This window comes from Oncorhynchus nerka, linkage group LG12 (genome assembly GCF_034236695.1).
Source record: "Oncorhynchus nerka isolate Pitt River linkage group LG12, Oner_Uvic_2.0, whole genome shotgun sequence".
NCBI lineage: Eukaryota > Metazoa > Chordata > Actinopteri > Salmoniformes > Salmonidae > Oncorhynchus > Oncorhynchus nerka.
In genome coordinates this window covers 23882461-23900715 of record NC_088407.1, presented here as the reverse complement: position 1 = coordinate 23900715, position 18255 = coordinate 23882461, and the positions used below count along the sequence as shown (strand labels likewise).

At 50.5% G+C, this 18255-nt stretch overlaps 1 protein-coding gene across 1 annotated transcript in view; it reads left to right on the top strand.

Moving 5' to 3' along the window:
* LOC115139061 (lysine-specific demethylase 6B-like) overlaps window positions 1-18255 on the top strand; it is a 362782-nt gene that overhangs the window by 342723 nt on the left and 1804 nt on the right. Inside the window, 24 exon segments of the mRNA XM_065025415.1 lie at window positions 1287-1371; window positions 4398-4511; window positions 4756-4882; window positions 5116-5211; window positions 5348-5600; window positions 5760-6014; window positions 6250-6300; window positions 6302-6424; window positions 6731-6840; window positions 6842-6888; window positions 6891-7100; window positions 7103-7305; window positions 7784-8282; window positions 8285-8880; window positions 8882-11475; window positions 11676-11799; window positions 12827-12932; window positions 14467-14672; window positions 14769-14953; window positions 15250-15513; window positions 15788-15975; window positions 16271-16412; window positions 16704-16830; window positions 17120-17293. Coding sequence (XP_064881487.1) covers window positions 4761-4882; window positions 5116-5211; window positions 5348-5600; window positions 5760-6014; window positions 6250-6300; window positions 6302-6424; window positions 6731-6840; window positions 6842-6888; window positions 6891-7100; window positions 7103-7305; window positions 7784-8282; window positions 8285-8880; window positions 8882-11475; window positions 11676-11799; window positions 12827-12932; window positions 14467-14672; window positions 14769-14953; window positions 15250-15513; window positions 15788-15975; window positions 16271-16412; window positions 16704-16830; window positions 17120-17293 — 6675 coding nt within the window. The 5' untranslated portion in view covers window positions 1287-1371; window positions 4398-4511; window positions 4756-4760.

Sequence of the window (18255 nt, the reverse complement as noted above, 5' to 3'; positions counted from 1 at the left end):
TCCCCTCCTGCCCTCCCTGGGTTTCCACACACCCGCCGTGTCGACTAGGGAGTCGACGCAGGGGAGAAGAGCGGAGGGGTGATGTCTCCATGTTCTTAGTAACCGTGGGAGAGAGCGAGACAGAGAGAGGAGGTTAGACAGTCATACTCATATCTAAAGTCCCTGTCTGTCTCCTGACTCTGACTGATAAATGCAGTGTTGGACAGGTCTGGTTTCTCAGATCCGTTGTCGTTCTGGAGAAGTCTACCGATGCTGTCTGATGTAATAATATGAGTACAGCTATTGGGTCATTCCACCTCCATAAAGCACCAGAAAGAGGATTTCAACACCCACCATCTCAGATTGTTCTGAAATAGTTTCTGTATGTAGAAACCGACACGATAAGCATTCCGGAAACATTATTTCTTTATTTTTATAATTAGATTTCTGAGAAATTACGCTAATTGATTGCACCCAAATTGGCTATTTTAATTTATTCATATAATAATCAATAAATATAGTACCTAACATCCATTTCAGACCAGAATAAGAAACTAGATTTATTGGAAAGGAGCATCAAGATCACCGTGCACTTTCACCAGCCTGTGAAGTTCATCAGAAGTTATTTCATCTGTAGCCTAATAAACTGCATGGTTTCCCGAGTCGTAGTGGGAGGACCACACACCATATCATCACGTGACTCCCAAGTTTACTTCCACATGATGGTTGTTATATCAACATTTGCACATGAAGGCGTTTCTGCCACCATTTCTCGCGTAATACTTTTACCGACAAAAAGATCCCACCGCGTCGAACGCACACGTGACCTGTCGGATATTTATAAAATTGTACTGAAACACAACAGCTGTGTTTTCATCACAGCTGTTGTGATTTATTTTTATACGGTATGATATTAATATGTACCATGTTAATACCTAATATGCATAAAAACTGTGGATGGAAACATGCTTAGTGTTAGAAAAAAGTTTGATCCATATCACATATTAGGTACTATAATTATTGAATATTAATTGAATCGTATACATTACAATGGCCAATTTGGGTCAAATCAATTAGCTTAATTTCTCAGATCAAATTGTATTTCAACAAAAGTAAGTTTCCGGAACGCTTATCTCATCTGTTTCTAACAACAAAGGATTTCAGAAGAATCTGAGATGGCTTTCTGAAATGACATGAAACAGCCCTATTGTCTGATACATACAGCTATTGGCTAATTGGGATTGTGTGTGAACAGATGTTGTTGCAATCTTGATATTAAATCTGACTCTTTCTTCTGATTGGTCCAGGGCTGAAGAGATCCCAGAGATGATTGGCTGTAGAAGCTGAGACTTGACGAGACCGCGGATCTTGAATTAGGTGCTATTCTGAAAGGTAACTGTGTGTGTGTGTGTGTGTGTGTGTGTTGCTTGTGTATACAGTGCATTCGGAAAGTATTCCGACCCCTTGACTTTTTCCACATTTTGTGACGTTAGACTTATTCTAAAATGGATTAAATTAAATGTTTTCCTTTTGCAAATGTATTAAAAGTTTTTAAAAAATACCTTATTTACATAAGTATTCAGACCCTTTATGAGACTCGAAATTGGGCTCAGGTGCATCCTGTTTACATTGATGATCCTTAAGATGTTTCTACAACTTGATTGGAGTCCACCTGTCAAAATAATTGTCCATAGAGCTGCGAGACTGTGTTGAGGCAAGATCTGAGTAAAGGTACCAAATAATTTCTGCACCATTGAAGGTCCCCAAGAACACTGTGGCCTCCATCATTCTTAAATGGAAGAAGTTTGGAACCCCCAAAACTCTTCCTAGAGCTGGCCGCCCGGCCAAACAAAGTAATCGGGGGAGAAGGGTTTTGGTCAGGGAGTTGACCAAGAACCCGATGGTCATTCTGACAGAGCTCCAGAGTTCCTCGGTGGAGATGGGAGAACCTTCCAGAAGGGCAACCATCTCTGCAGCACTCCACCAGTCAGGCCTTTATGGTAGAGGTGCAAGACGGAAGTAAAATCAGTAAAAGGCACACGACAGCCTGCTTGGAGTTTGCCAAAATGCACCTAAAGGACTCTGGCCATGAGAAACAAGATTCTATGGTCTGATGAAACCAAGATTGAACTCTTTGGCCTGAATGCCAAGTGTCACGTCTGGAGGAAACCTGTTACCATCCCTACGGTGAAGCATGGTGGTGGCATCATGCTGTGGGGATGTTTTTCAGCGGCAGGGACTGTGAGATTGAGGGAAAGATGAACGGAGAAAAGTATAGAGAGATCGTTGATGAAAACCTGCTCCAGAGCAAGGTTCACCTTACAACAGGACAACGACCCTAAGCATACAGCCAAGACAACGCAGGAGTGGCTTCGGGACATGTCTCTGAATGTCCTTGAGTGGCCCAGCCAGAGCCCGGACTTGAACCCGATCGACGATGTCTGTAGAGACCTGAAAATAACTGTGCAGCAACGCTCCCCGTCCAACCAGACAGAGCTTGAGGATCTGCAGAGAGAAATAGAAGAAACTCCCCAAATACAGGTGTGCCAAGCTTGTAACGTCATACCCAAAAATACTTGAGGCTTTGATCGCTGCCAAAAGTGCTTCAACAAAGTACTGAGTAAAGAGTCTGAGTACTTATGTAAATGTGATATTTCAGTTTTTTTTATACATTTGCAAACTTAAAAAAAAACAACATTTTTTGCTTTGTCATTATGGATTAGTGTGTGTAGATTGAGGGGGAAAAAACTATGTAATCCATATTAGAATAAGAATGTAATGCAACAAAATGTCAAGTCTTTTATAATGAGCTGTGTGTGTGTCTATGTATCTGTGGGAATGTGTAAACCAGTCTGAGCTGTGTGTGATCTCCTAGTCTCTCTTTACATGACATTAGTGTGTGTGTGTGTCTGTCTAGGGTGTTGTTATCCCACTCACACACGCGTACACACAGATGAGTAGAGGGGGAGTGTCAGCGTGGCTCGGTGTTGTCTTTATTTCCGTCTCCCTGGAAGCTAAAAACGGAGCGCCTGAAATATCTTCCCCCTGGGCTTTTAATAACGAGGCGACGCGAGGGAGGGATGAGGGGGAGGGAGGCCCCACACACGCTAGCAGAGCTAATTTAGGAACCAACGCTGACTAGAGTGGAGCTTTCTGCTGGCTCATCGTCACACTGCGTGTCTGTCACGGGTGTGTGTCTGTCACGGGTGTGTGCTCGTCTCCATTTTTAACAGGAATCTCCTTCTGTCTTCTGTAACTTTGTGGACAACATGGGCCTTTTCTAGCTGAATCTTCTCTGTTTCTTAGTGGTTGTGATCCTGTGTGTCAGCATCACTTTTTCTGGGTGATGTGACTTTTTGCGTGTGTGTCACCGTGTGTGTCACCGTGTGTGTCACCATGTGTGTCACCATGTGTGTCACCATGTGTGTCACTGTGTGTGTGTGTATATATATATATATACCAGGCTATTTTCTGTGTTCTCCAACTTTCTTTGTTTGCCTCTCTGCCACGTGTGGGAAGGTGTGTGAGTGTGAGATATAGGCAGCACAGCCCCTCCCTCCTTCCTTGAAGAGCACTTTTATTTTCCACCCATCTCTTCTTGGTCTTGGTCTATTCTTCCTTCCTGTTCAGACCCTCTGTTGTGTCTTCCCCCTGTCCCTCTCCATCACGCCTGTTCTAATAATGGGATTAAAACCTAGTGGATCCAACACACACACACATATATATATATTACACACACACACTCTACAGATCTATGCACGCGCACACACAGTACAGCCACACACCCTATACCCTTGGTTAGTCTGTGTGGGTCTCTACCCCCTGTAGGGATTACAGTAACCTCAGGGCTCCCCTGTCATAGGTCCACCAACTCCCCCAGAACCATCTGTGCTCAGTTAATAATCCTTCAGTCAGCTACAGCAGAGCTACCGTGGCCCCCTAGGGGACACAGTGCAGCACTACCAGAGTGTACTAGCTAATTATACCGATACGCAGACAATCTGGTTAGACTCTAATACCTAGACCTACTGTCTGCTGTGTAATATTTGTTAAACTATTGTGAAGTTGACACATTTCTGCAGATAAACAGTTAGAGCTGTACAATGTCTGCTGCCTCCCTCCAACTCAAAACACTGTATTTCAGTCACTGAGACGTTTGTAAGCTCGCTCCTCTCCAACTGTTCCATATATAGACTTTCTACCTCTTCTTCCTTCCTCTGTCCTGTCTCCTCAGTCTCAACACCTCCTCTCTGTCTGCAGTGAGTTCTGCTCTAGAGCTGAGCTATATAATGGAAAACCTACTGGCAATTATTGACTTGCACCTCTCTCCCCTTCTCTCCCTCCATGTTCTCTCTGTCTCCTCTCTCCCTCTTATTCTCTCCTATACCTCTCTATTTCTCTCCTCATTCCCTTTCTAGCCTAACAGGCTGTATAGTATTGGTGTTGAAGACAGGTGTGTAGTCTTCCCTTGGTCTTTGGTGTGTGGCCTTCTCTGTGCTGCAGTGGAGGGCTTCACAGACACAGCTACTGTGGTGAGTAGAAAGCGTGCACTTGCATTTTTGGGCAATCCACAAATGCTATAGGATTATAGTTTGTTGACTGTGTGCCTGTGTGTTTGTGCATGTGTGAGAAAAAGAGGGGAGTGTATGTGAGAAATTGCGTGTTAAGGAAATTCCTCCGCAGAGGGCACACGTTGTGTACATGCTGAGTGTGCATCTCTCCTGTGTGTGTGTGTGTGTGTTCCATATATTGAGTCCCGCCCTCTTCCTCCTCCAGGCTGGATGCATCACGCAGTAGAGCAGTTTGGTGGGCGTGGCACACGGGACTCCTTCCCTCTGGACGGACTCAGCCGGGTACCATGGACTCCCGTGGGTAACCGCGCCACCTGGGCGCAACCTGCCAGGTATGTTAGGTTTCCACGGCAACCAACAAGCCTCACACACACACACACACACCTACTGGTCAATTAATTACACCTACACTAACTGACTTAGACCTCAAGTGAGAGAGTTTGAAGCTAAGACCACACGTTCAGTGTTAATCGTTATTTTAGGTTAAGGTGTATATTTCTCTCAGGTTAACAGGTCTCACAGTATTTAGTCCTGGTCTGACTCTTATTCTTGTTCTCTCTACCAGGTTTTCGCCAGGTGTCAATCAACACCAGCTCCTCCCCCATCTAGCGCCAAGTCACATGGGTGGACTGAACCATCCCAGTAAATTCTTCAATAATGGGTGAGTCCGGCATATGTTCCATTGGGCTAGCTGTAGTCTCCGCCTTGTCTTTCCTTGTCACTACACTCATAACTCCAGGCTGTAGTCACTGTAATCTGACTCTCTCTCTCTCTGTCTCTCTCTCTGTTCCCAACAGGCCCATGCAGGTTCGTGGTGGGGAAAAGCTGGAGCTGTCCCAGGCCATGTTACCTAGCCTCCAGAGAGGGGACCAGCAACGCCCCCCTCCTCCCCCCCACCGGTTGTGGGAGCAGTTGGGTCAGCTGTATGACTCCCACCCCCCTCATTCACTTGTACCCCCACCCGGCGACCACGCCCCCCGCCTACACAGCGGTGGATACAGCACTAGGCCTCCTACCCACCTGCCTTCCAGACCCAATCAGCTACTGAAGGTGAGAGAAGGGGCCAGTGATATCATCCGACAGGACGAGTGTAGATAAACGAGTGGCCTATCAGTGAGTGACGATTAAAGGCGGATGTCTTGTTAGGCGATGTAATGCTGACTTTTCCTCACTCTCCTCACTCTCTCCTCTCTCTCTCCTATCTGTCAGTATGAGGGTCCTCAGGAGCACCATGTTCCCAGGGGTCCAGCATCACTGGGTGATGATATGTGGTCTCAGGTACAGCAGCAGCAGAGGGGTTACCCAGGGAAAATGCTGGGGGGGCAGCTGAAGAGGCCGGCCCCCCCTCTCGGGGAGCACTCGGTCATCCAGCACACCCCGCCCCCCTCCCTTCACCCCTCCTCTCGCCCCAATGAGGACTGCCCCAGTCCTAGCAAGAGGAAGAGGAAGAGGAGTTCTGAGCAGGTACGTGGATGACAGAAACCACTGCAATCAACACTTCACTCACACAGTTACTTTTACTTTACACATACAGGATAAAGAAATCCAAGTCTATACTCTCTCATATGTAGCATCAGGTGATTGCATAGAATTATTTGTGACCTTTTGATATCTCAACTTAGTTTGTTGTTGTAATTTGACCATGTTGTTTTGATGGGACCTGCTGCAGTATTTACATTGTTACTCTACTCCTCTCCAGATTCCTCACCCCGGCATCCAGAGGTTCTCTGGCCCAGGAGGACAGCAGCAGCCCCCCGGCCCACCTCCCCCCTCCCCCATCCAAACCTGCCTTTTGGAACCCCATACACAAGGGGAACGCCCCCTGGGCCCAGCCCGAACGCAGGAACGGGCCTCCAGAGTTCCAGATCAGACCTGTAAGAACACTACCACATCGTCAAGAGAATTCACTGTACTTATCAGGTGTACTTATCAGGTGTGCTTATCAGGTGTGCTTATCAGGTGTACTTATCAGGTGTACTTATCAGGTGTGCTTATCAGGTGTGCTTATCAGGTGTGCTTATTATAGTATTTGTTGTTGGTGGAACGTGGTTTGTTGTGTTTGACATAAAGTAACATGTCAGTTTATGAGATGCAGGTTAGGTGGTCAAATAGTTTGTCTATGGTCTCCTAGCCCACAAGTTCTTACCTGATCGTGTCGCTCTCTTTCTCTCTGGTAACAGGACTCGTCGGGTCTGGGCGGCTACACCTACAAACCTCCCCCTCCCTCCGCCCCTTCGACAATCTCCCCAACCCGCATCTCCTCCCCGGGAGACTACCCCCAGGGGCGCGGAGCCCCCCCCACCCCACAAGCCCCAGTTCCCACCTCAGGCCCTCAATCAACCCCCCACAATAACCACCCCCAGTACCCCAAACAACCAGCTCCAGCCCCACCTCTCATGGGGATGGAGCCCCGGGGAGGTCCTCCTGCCCCCCAGAGAGGCCCTACCACTGGGGGCCGAGGAATCAACAACCATCCCCCCTCTCATCCTCCTCACCACCAAGCTCTAGCAAGGGGGGACAGTAGAGGAGACAGGGACAGTAGGGAGCCCCCCAACCCTCACCAGCAAACCACACCGGCGTGCCTTACAACCCCCACCCTCACTTCCAGCCCCATGCGGGGCTGGGGCACACGGCCCCCCGCCCCCCTGCCCCTGCCCGCAGCACCGCAGTACCTCCGCAGCACAACCCCACCACCCCACACCATGAGGCGTGGAGGCCCCAGGGCCAGGGGAGGCCACAAAGCAACCACCCCCTGGTGAGTCCTGGTTTCCCAGCAGAGCTAATGTTGCACCCAGCCTGATCTCCGCCTTTTTCACACGGATTATTTTCAAAATCCCGAATCGACGCCCGGCGGGCTGACTGGGCACTTCACGTAGACCCGAAGAGTCCGTGAACAACTCCCATTTTACCTACTCATTGTCATTTAGTGGAGGGTTCTGTTTGGAATTGATTGGACTTAGTTAATGGGCTTAGTTAATGGGCTTAGTTAATGGACTTAGTTAATGGGCTTAGTTAATGGACTTAGTTAATGGGCTTAGTTAATGGACTTACAGGAAATATAAAGCATATCCATTTTGTTTGCATTGTAGTGAATCGGGTTGGCGTCCCAAATGGGCCCTATCAAAAGTAGTGCACTGTGTAGGGAATAGGGTGCCATTTGGGAAGCGACCCGTGTCTGTTTGTATTGCGCAGTATCTTCAGTGTACTAACCTAGTATGTGTCTCTCCCTACAGGAGTCAGGTCTCTACAGGGCAGGGCCGGTATCTCAGGGGCAGCATCAGAACCAGGTCGGGGAGACCCGGGGTCCTGCACCCCTCCAGCATCATCAGCACCCCCGCCCCCACGTCAGCCCCCCTCTGGCCTCCCCCATAACTCCTACCAGGACGCCAGTCATCACCCCCACCTTCACCCCCCATCCCCCCTGCTCACAGTCACATAACAACCGCTACAGTAGTAGTATGACTGGACCTGCACTCTCCACTGTGACCACAGCGCCCCCTGCTGTGTGTTCAGCTAACACCCACAGCAGCAGGAGAGGAAGGGAGACGATGGGAATGCTCCACCAGACCTCAGTTCCATCTCAGCTGGAGAGGGACCCAGAGAGGGGGCCCATCCACCCCATGCTACACCCAGGGTATCAGGGAGCCCACGTGGGCACTGCCAGTCACCCTCACCCCCAGCGGGCACCACCCAGGCCCCAGCAGCAGCCTAGCCACCACCACCACCAGTCTGTCCAGGGAAGGGTTACTACGGACGGCCTGAGCCTGATCGCACTCCTTCCTCTTCGTCATCATCCTCAGGACACCAGAGGGCAGGGGAGAGCGTTATCACCAGCAGAGGGTCTCAACCCAACCCCCTCCCGCAGACGGCGGTCACTAGCTCGCCCCGTGACCGCACCATGACCGCCCCCCAACCCCACACGGTCAACTCTGCCCCTCAGCCAGGCTCCAATCCCTCTTACTCCAGACTCTGTGCCCAGTCTACACCCCAGCCCCCCCAGGCTACCACCACCTCAGCCCAGGGGTATCTTAACTCTCGACCCCAGCCACCACCACCCTCAGCCCCCCAGTCCATGGAGGAGGCCCTGGATAAACTGGATGCTGAGCTGCAGGGTCATATGCAGGCCGAGGAGAGGAGAATGGACTGGGAGAGAGAGCAGGAGGAGAGGAAGAGGAGGGACTGGGAGAGAGATCAGGAGGAGAGGAAGAGGAGGGATTGGGAGAGAGAGCAGGAGGAGAGGAAGAGGAGGGAGTGGGAGAGGGCAGAAGAGGAGAAGAAGAGAAATAAGGAATGGGAAAAAGAGCAGGAGGAAAGGAAGAGGAGGGACTGGGGAGAGAGAGAGGGAGGAAGAGGAGAGGAAGAAAAGGAGAGAGTGGGCAAGAGAGGATGAGGAGAGGAAGAGGCGGATGGAGAAGAAGGAGGAGATGAGCAGGAGCAGTAAGGGGAGAGAGGAGTCCGCCATCGAGAGTCTGGAGAGACTCCTGTCAGGCAGCACTTCTTCTGCCCCACCTCCTCCTCGCCTGTCCACTGTCTCCACCTCCTCCTCCTTTGTCCTACCTCCACCCCCACCACCCCCCAGCCAGTCCTCCTCCTCGCCCCCCTACCCCTGGCTGAGCCGGGCCGGGGCACCCCCTTGTCCCCCAGGCCAGGCACCACCGTCTCCCGCCCCCCTGGAGAGGTCGCAGCCGCCCCCTCTCACCCCCCAGACGGAGTATGCCAGGGAGAAGCAGAGGCAGAGGGAGAAATGGAGTGGGAGTCCCCAGTCATCATCTCACAGTAGTAACGTTACCTCAGGGAACAACGCCCGGTCCTCGTTGGGGCCCTCCTACCCTAACAACCCCTCTGCTGTTACCTCTTACCCCAACCACCCCTTAAATAACACTACCATGCGAGGCACCCCCCGTCCACCCAAAGACACTCCCCAACCCAAGGAGAAAGCTAGTCAGCAGGCCAGAGGAGGAGTGATGGGGGCTACGGGTCCCCTCCACAGCTCCATCAGCATCACCCTCCGAGAGCCCCCCAAACTCTTCCAGGCTTTCCCCAGGGACAGCCTTTCGTCCGCTACCAACCCCTCCAGAACCACCAGCAGCACCTCCAGTACAGGGGGTCTCCTCCACAAGCGCATGCCCAGCGGAGGCCTAGGCAGCCTGGGTAGCAGCGCCAGCAGCAGCAGCAGCGGAGACTCGGACAGCGCCCAGTTTGAGGAGGAACCATCGGAGCTCTCTACGTTACTCCCGGACGGTCTGGCCAACATCATGGCCATGCTGGATGAGTCCATCAAGAAAGAGGAGGAATCTTTCTATAGCAGCGACCGAAACGGAGCTAGAGAAAACAACACCTTCTCTGATACCGTGCCACCGGACAAGAGCTACCTGTGCGCCCCGGACCTCATTCCGGCGCCCAAGCAGCAACCGCAGGACGACTTTGTTGGGGCGAACCTCCACGCCAGCCCCCCCGTGCTGAGCCGACAGGGCTCCCTGGCCTCCCCCTGCAGTCGGACCTCCTCCCTCAACGAGGAAGAGGAGGATGGTTGTCCCACCCCGAAACCCGCTCCGGAGCTCCACAAGCCAGCCGTCCCTCTCAACCCCAACCCCCAGTCAGGGACTAACTACAGCCACAGCGACCTGGCTAAACTCTACGGTCTCCCGGAGCCCGCGAAGAGCGAGTGCGACGACGAAGATGAGGAAGAGGAGTCGGAGACCCCGTCCAGTTCCCCTCCCCCGCCCCAGAGGCCCCACCTCCACCAGACGGGGGTGAGCAGCACCTTCAAGTCCCCGGCCGCCCTGGAGAACCAGAAGTACACCTACAGAGGAGGTCCATTTGGCCGCCCGCCCCCCTCCGCTCTGGGGGGACTGAAGTACTCCTCCTCCCTCTCTCTGGGTCCCGACATCCAACAGCAGCAGAATAGCACCTCCCCCACCTCCGATTCTACCAATCACCCGGGCTTTACACCGCCCCGAAAGTCCCGCCCACACTCACCCTCCAACTGGGAGGCCAAGAGACAGGTCAATATCAAGATGGAGGCGCCTGATATCTGGAGAGATGGGAGGGAGGCCACGGAGAAGAGGATCCATTCCTCAAAGTCACATTTGAATCCCTCCACACAATCCATCAAGATGGAGCCGAAAGAAGAGATGAAGCTCACTACCATCTCTGAGTCTTCTCTAGCCGAGCTGGGACGGAGCTGTGAGGTCTCCCTGACCCGGCACTCCAATTCCCTCCCCAGCAACAACACCTCAGACAGGACCAAGACTGAGCTGAAACACGAGGACAGGCACCACAAGCCTGAGAGAGAGAGGGAACGAGACCGAGAGAAGGACGGAGAGACTGAGAAGAAGAGGAAACACGGCAGCAGCAAGAAACACCAGGACAGGAAAGAGAGGAAGAAAAAGCACAGAGAGAAACGAGAGGAGATGTCCTCCTCCCACTCCAGTTCCAAACGGCACAAGGAGGGCAAAGTTCACAAGGAGAAGAAGGAGCACCTGCGGATCCTTGGGAACCTGGACCTCCAGAGCAAGGAGATCCGGGAGAAGGACCGCGACCACGTTCACGCTGACATGGAGAGAGACCGGAAGAGGAGGAAACAGGCTGGTTCCACTAGCGGAGACGAACCCTCAGAATGGGCGTCCCATAGTAGAAGTGAAAAAAGTTCTGGTGTCATGTCCTCTTCCCAGGGCAGTGAGGTTGGATCGACACTGCAGGGTTCGGCTGCTGACTTCATGAAGCTGAAGGCCCTGTCGGACGGGCCGCCCAAGGAGCTGAAGGCCCTGTCGGACGGGCCGCCCAAGGAGCTGAAGATCAGGCTGATCAAGGTGGAGAGTGGAGACAGAGAGACGTTCATCGCCTCGGAGGTGGAGGAGAAGGGGACACCGCTGGAGGAGATCAACATAAACAACACAGCCGCAGAGGTCATACGGGCCTGCAAGTGAGTATGGAGGAGGAGAGGGGGAAGGAGGGGTGAACAAGGCAGGAGTATTGTGGGAGAGCGTGTGGGGCGGTTTTACCAACTGGAAGTAAAGGATGGTCCATTCTAGTAAATACATTTCTAAAAATACAGCTTTTATGCTCTAGTTTGTGACTGTGTTTTATCTATCAAAAAAAATAATAATTGAACTCTTCTCTCAGGGGTGCGAGGGTGAAGGGGAAGTTCAGAGAGTCCTACCTGCTCCCTGCATTCTCTGTCAAGCCCCTGTTTACTACAGAGCCCATCCCACGGGAGAAACTCAACCCTCCCACACCAAGCATCTATGTAAGTCCCTGTCGTTCACCATAACCCCACCACACATCTCACATATCTATCTTTCTCTGCACCCCGTCTCCCATGATATTATTACACTCTGTCTCTTTCTCTAATAATGTGTAGCGTGAAATTAAAATCATTTTCTAAGCCTGTATTTGTATTTATTATGGATCCTCGTTAGCTGCTGCCAGTTACTCTTCCTGGGGTCCAGCAAAATTTAGGCAGTTATATATATATATTTTAAACATGACATTTTGGGCCTCCTGAGTGGCGCAGCGGTCTAAGGCACTGCATCTCAGTGCTAAAGGCGTCACTACAGACACTGGTTTGATCACGGGCTGTATCTCAGCCGGCCGTGATCGGGAGTCCCATAGGGTGGCGCACAATTGGCCCAGCTTCGTCCAGGTTAGGGGAGGGTTTGGCCTGGGTAGGCCGTCATTGTAAATACGAATGTGTTCCTAACTGACTTGCCTAGTTAACTAAAGGTTAAATCATTTAAAAAAACAAATCACAACAGATTTCACAACACATTGTGTGCCATCAGGCCCTACTCTACTATCACATATCTACAACACAAAATCCAGGTGTACGTGTGTGCATAGTGCTTATGTTATTGTGTAGGTATGCATGTGTCTGTGCCTATGTTTGTGTTGCTTCAGTCTCCCCAGTTCCATCAGGTGTATTATTGTTTTTATCTGATTCTACTGTTTGCATCAGTTACCTGATGTGGAATAGAGTTCAATGTAGTCATGGCTATATGCAGTACTGTGCATCTCCCATAGTCTGTTCTGGACTTGAGGACTGTGAAGAGACCTCTGGTGGCATGTCTTGTGGGGTATACATGGGTGTCCGAGCTGTGTGCCAGTAGACAGCTCAATGCATTCAACATGTCAATATCTGACACAAATACAAGTAGTGAAGTTAATCCCTCCTCCACTTTGAGCCAGTACTGTACTGCCCTCTGTTGGTAGAAAACGGCACCTGATGTGAATTATTATAATTGTACTAACTGTTCTATCCTCCCACCTCTCTATAGCTGGAGAGTAAGAGAGATGCCTTATCCCCAGTACTACTGCAGTTCTGTACAGACCCCAAGAACCCTGTTACTGTCATCAGAGGACTGGCCGGATCCCTACGACTCAGTGAGTTTAACACATCCCTCCACACACGCACTTCGCGTCGTTATCGATCATTTATTCAACACTATCTACCACAGTAACCACACAAATCATTCATTCAAACTGCACTACCTACCTACAAATAGTAATCATGCCACACCATTTCATCCCACACTGTCAACTGCGTTTAATTTCAACAAACTGAACAGGTTCCACAGGCATGTGGCTAACAGAAATGGAATAATGTGTCCCTGAACAAAGGGAGGGTTAAAATCAAAATTAACAGTCAGTGTCTGGTGTGGCCACCAGCTGCATTAAGTCTCTCCTCCTCATGGACTGCACCAGATTTGCCTGTTCTTGCTGTGAGATGTTACCCCACTCTTCCACCAAGGCACCTGCAAGTTCCCGGACATTTCTGGGGGGAATGGCCCTAGCCCTCACCCTCCGATCCAACAGGTCCCAGACGTGCTCAATGGGATTGAGATCCGGGCTCTTCGGTGGCCATGGCAGAACACTGACATTCATGTCTTGCAGGAAATCACACACAGAAAGAGCAGTATGGCTGGTGGCATTGTCATGCTGGAGGGTCATGTCAGGATGAGCCTGCAGGAAGAGTACCACATGACGGGGGAGGATGTCTTCCCTGTAACGCACAGAGTTGAGATTGCCTGCAATGACAACAAGCTCAGTCCGATGATGCTGTGACACACGACCCCAGACCATGACGGACCCTCCACCTCCAAATCGATCCCGCTCCAGAGTACAGGCCTTGGTGTAATGCTCATTCCTTCGACGATAAATGCGAATCCGACCATCACCCATCATGAGACAAATCCGCGACTCGTCAGTGAAGAGCACTTTTTGCCAGTCCTGTCTGGTCCAGCGACGGTGGGTTTGTGCCCGCAGGCGCCGTTGTTGCCGGTGATGTCTGGTGAGGACCTGTTTTACAACAGGCCTACAAGCCCTCAGTCCAGCCTCTCTCAACCTATTTTGTGCTTTCCTGGTGTAACTCTGGCAGTTGCCATCCTATACCTGTCCCGCAGGTGTGATGTTCGGTTGTACCGATCCTGTGCAGGTGTTGTAACACGTGGTCTGCCACTGCGAGGACGATCAGCTGTCCGTCCTGCCTCCCTGTAGCGTCTCACAGTACGAACATTGACATTTATTGCCCTGGCCACATCTGCAGTCCTCATGCCTCCTTGCAGCATGCCTAAGGCACGTTCACGCAGATGAGCAGGGACCCTGGGCATCTTTCTTTTGGTGTTTCTCAGAGTCAGTACAAAGGCCTCTTTGGTGTCCTAAGTTTTCATAACTGTGACCTTAATTGCCTACCGTCTGTAAGCTGTTAGTGTCTTAATGACCGTTCCACAGGTGCATGTTCATTAATTGTTAATGGTTCATTGAACAGGCATGGGAAACCGTGTTTAAACCCTTTACAATGGTCTGTGAAGTTATTTGGATTTTTACGAATTATCTTTGAAAGACCGTGTCCTGAAAAAGGGACGTTTCTTTTGTTGCTGAGTTTATGTTAAACCACTGTTTCTCTCTCTCTCCTCAGACCTGGGTCTGTTCTCCACTAAGTCTCTGGTGGATGCTAACTCTGAGCATGCTGTGGAGGTGAGGACCCAGGTACAGCAGCCTGCTGATGAGAATTGGGACCCCAGCGGCACGGGGCAGACCTGGCCCTGCGAGAGCAGCCGCTCACACACCACCATTGCCAAGTACGCCCAGTACCAGGCCTCCAGCTTCCAGGAGAGCCTCCAGGTATGGATGGATGCAATGATACACACACACCATGTGTACACACACACACACCTCTTATATTTCACTTACCTCTACCTTCTTCTTTTGTGTCTTCAGGAGGAGAAGGGGAGTGATGAAGATGATGATAACGAAGATGAGGAAGACAAAGAGAAGAGTAAGGAGACTAGCTCTGAGACGTCTAACAAAGACCCCACAAGCAAAGACGCTACCAGTACCGAGCTGAAACCAGTGGGGAAGATCATCAAGTTTGGCACCAACATTGATCTGTCAGACCCCAAGAGGTAAGCTGGAGATAGGGATGAATTTTATTACCACATAGAACATGTGGGACTTTTCCCATTTGTTCCAGACCAGAACTTTTCTCTGAGGTTTTGCTGACCCCTACTGGTCAGGTTTCAGTACGGCATCTTTATTACATAAGCCACGTCCATTGCTAAGCAAGGCCATATTGTGCAAAATCACGATAGTACATAAGATCCTTAGTGATGATAGCATTGACGCTACTACTGCCACTCAGACTGGGTTCTGTTGGCCAGTTTAAAAAATACAATAACCCTGTTCTCCCTCTCTCTCCCAGGTGGAAGGCCCAGCTGCAGGAGCTCCAGAAGCTACCGGCCTTCATGCGCGTGGCGTCCAGCGGCAACATGCTGAGCCACGTAGGACACACCATCCTGGGCATGAACACTGTCCAGCTCTACATGAAGGTCCCCGGGAGCCGCACGCCTGGCCACCAGGAAAACAACAACTTCTGCTCTGTGAACATCAACATTGGGCCTGGAGACTGCGAGTGGTTCTCCGTGCATGAAAACTACTGGCCGGCCATCAACGACTTCTGTGAAAAGTAAGTAGTGTGGCCATTGGTTGATACACTAGCGTGACTTACTGAGTGTGTTGATGATGAGGAACAATAATCCATTCCTGATTTGAGACTGTTTGATGCAGGGAAAGAAATCTGTCCAATTCGCCCTTCCGGGTAACTAGAGCTCGGCTCGTGAGTCCTTAGAATGTAAAATAGTACGAGTGTCTCATCTACTCAAGTGTACCATTCTCCCAACGTATCACCCACTACCTCAGAGGATCTAACCCCAGTACCCCCCCCCCCCCCCCCCCTTCAGGCATGGAGTAGACTACCTGACCGGTTCCTGGTGGCCTGTTCTGGAGGACCTGTACCGCTCCAACATCCCTGTGTACCGCTTCATTCAGAGACCAGGAGACCTGGTGTGGATCAACGCAGGGACCGTCCACTGGGTCCAGGCTGTGGGCTGGTGCAACAACATAGCATGGAACGTGGGACCACTCAACTGTACGTTAACTCCCTGATAAAGGGAACTACATTACTCTTGCTACAGATGCAAATGTTTGACTCCGCCCATCTACTGAAACGCAATGCCTTAAAGCCATTGCTTGTCTTGGTCAGTCATTTTGACTTGAGAGTTTTGAGGTTAATGACCGTAGTCCAAATCCACACCAACCAAACGCATAAGTAGGGGACGGATGTTGAAGATCCGCTGAAGAAACATACAAGGTCACTAACAATTCGACTGTTGAAGAGCTTTCAGAACGTCAGGCACTAATGTTAGCGTTGTTCCTCTCTGCAGCCTACCAGTACCAGTTGGCCCTGGAGAGGTTTGAGTGGAACGAAGTGAAGAAGGTCAAGTCCATCGTCCCCATGATCCACGTGTCCTGGAACGTGGCCCGCACTGTGAAGGTCACCGACCCAGACACATACAAGATGATCAAGTGAGTGCAGGCTGATGGGTCCTCTATTTAAGCAGTAAGGCCAGAGAAAGAGTGGTACGTGGCCAATATACCACGGCTACGGGCTGTTATGTACGACGCAACGCGGAGTGCCTGGATACAGCCCTTAGCCGTGGTATATTGGCCATATACCACAAACCCCTGAGGTGCTTTAGTGCTATTATAAACTGCTTACCAACATAATTAGAGCAGTAAAAAGTCATTTTCTGTCATACCCGTGGTATTCCATTCAGGGCTCGAACCTCATCCTCTCTCCCTCCCTCCCTCCCTCAGACACTGCCTGCTGCAGTCCATCAAGCACATCCAGGTTCTGCGAGACCAGCTGGTGACCGCAGGGAAGAAGATCTCCTACCAGAGCCGGGTGAAGGATGAGCCAGCCTACTACTGCAACGAGTGTGACGTGAGTAATACATCTACCCAGCTCTCTCGATACAAACCCTCAACCCCCCCCCGTCTGCCAGCACCAAACCGCCTTCTAACTGAACCCAAAACACAAACACTTACCTTACAATCAGAGAGAGCCCGTCTCTCTTCTGAAAACCGCATTACTTCAACCCGCTGTCTTCCCTCATGATTGCTTCAGCATGCTTTCAATTCATCCCCATGCATTACAATACGAGCCCTGTCGCACAGCCCAGTGATCCCTGCCTGTATACTGACTGGGTGTGTGTATATATTCTGTCCACCAGGTGGAGGTGTTTGACCTGCTGTTTGTGACGTCTGAGAGCGGCAGCAGGAAGACCTACGTGGTCCACTGTGAGGACTGTGCCCGCCAGAGGAACCCCAGCCTCTCCAACAACGTAGTGGTGTTGGAGCAGTACCGCATGGAGGAGCTAATGAGTACCTACGACACATTCAACCTGGTGAGGAGACAAATCTTTTTCTTATGAGAGACACGCATATTTTTTATTTAACCTTTATTTAACTAGGCAAGTCAGTTAAGAACAAATTCTTATTTACAATGACAGCCTACCAAAAGGCAAAAATAAATACAATATAAATATAGGACAAAACACAAGAGACACTACATAAAGAGAGACCTAAGACAACAACATAGCAAGGCAGCAACACATGACAACACAGCATGGTAGCAAGACAACATGACAACAACATGGTAGCCGCACAAAACACGGTACAAACATTATTGGGCACAGACAACAGCACAACAGGCAAGAATGGAGAGAACAATACATCACACATAGCAGACACAACTGTCAGTAAGAGTGTCCATGATTGAGTCTTTAAATGAAGAGATTGAGATAAAACTGTCCAGTTTGAGTGTTTGTTACAGCTCGTTATAGTCGCTCGCTGCAGCAAACTGAAAAGAGGAGCGACCCAGTGATGTGTGTGCTTTGGGGACCTTTAACAGAATGTGACTGGCAGAACGGGTGTTGTATGTGGAGGATGAGGGCTGCAGTAGATATCTCAGATAGGGGGCAGTGAGGCCTAAGAGGGTTTTATAAATAAGCATCAACCAGTGGGTTTTGCGTTAGGTATACAGAGATGACCAGTTTACAGAGGAGTATAGAGTGCAGTGATGTGTCCTATAAGGAGCATTGCTGGCAAATCTGATGGCTGAATGGTAAAGAACATCTAGCCCCTCCAGAGCACCCTTACCTGCTGATCTATAAATGATCTAGCATGGGTGGGATGGTCATCTGAATCAGGGTTAGTTTGGCAGCTGGGGTGAAAGAGGAGCGATTACGATAGAGGAAACCAAGTCTAGATATAACTTTAGCCTGCAGCTTTGATATGTGCTGAGAGAAGGACAGTGCACCATCTAGCTATACTTCCAAGTACTTGTATCTTTCTTATGAGACACAGA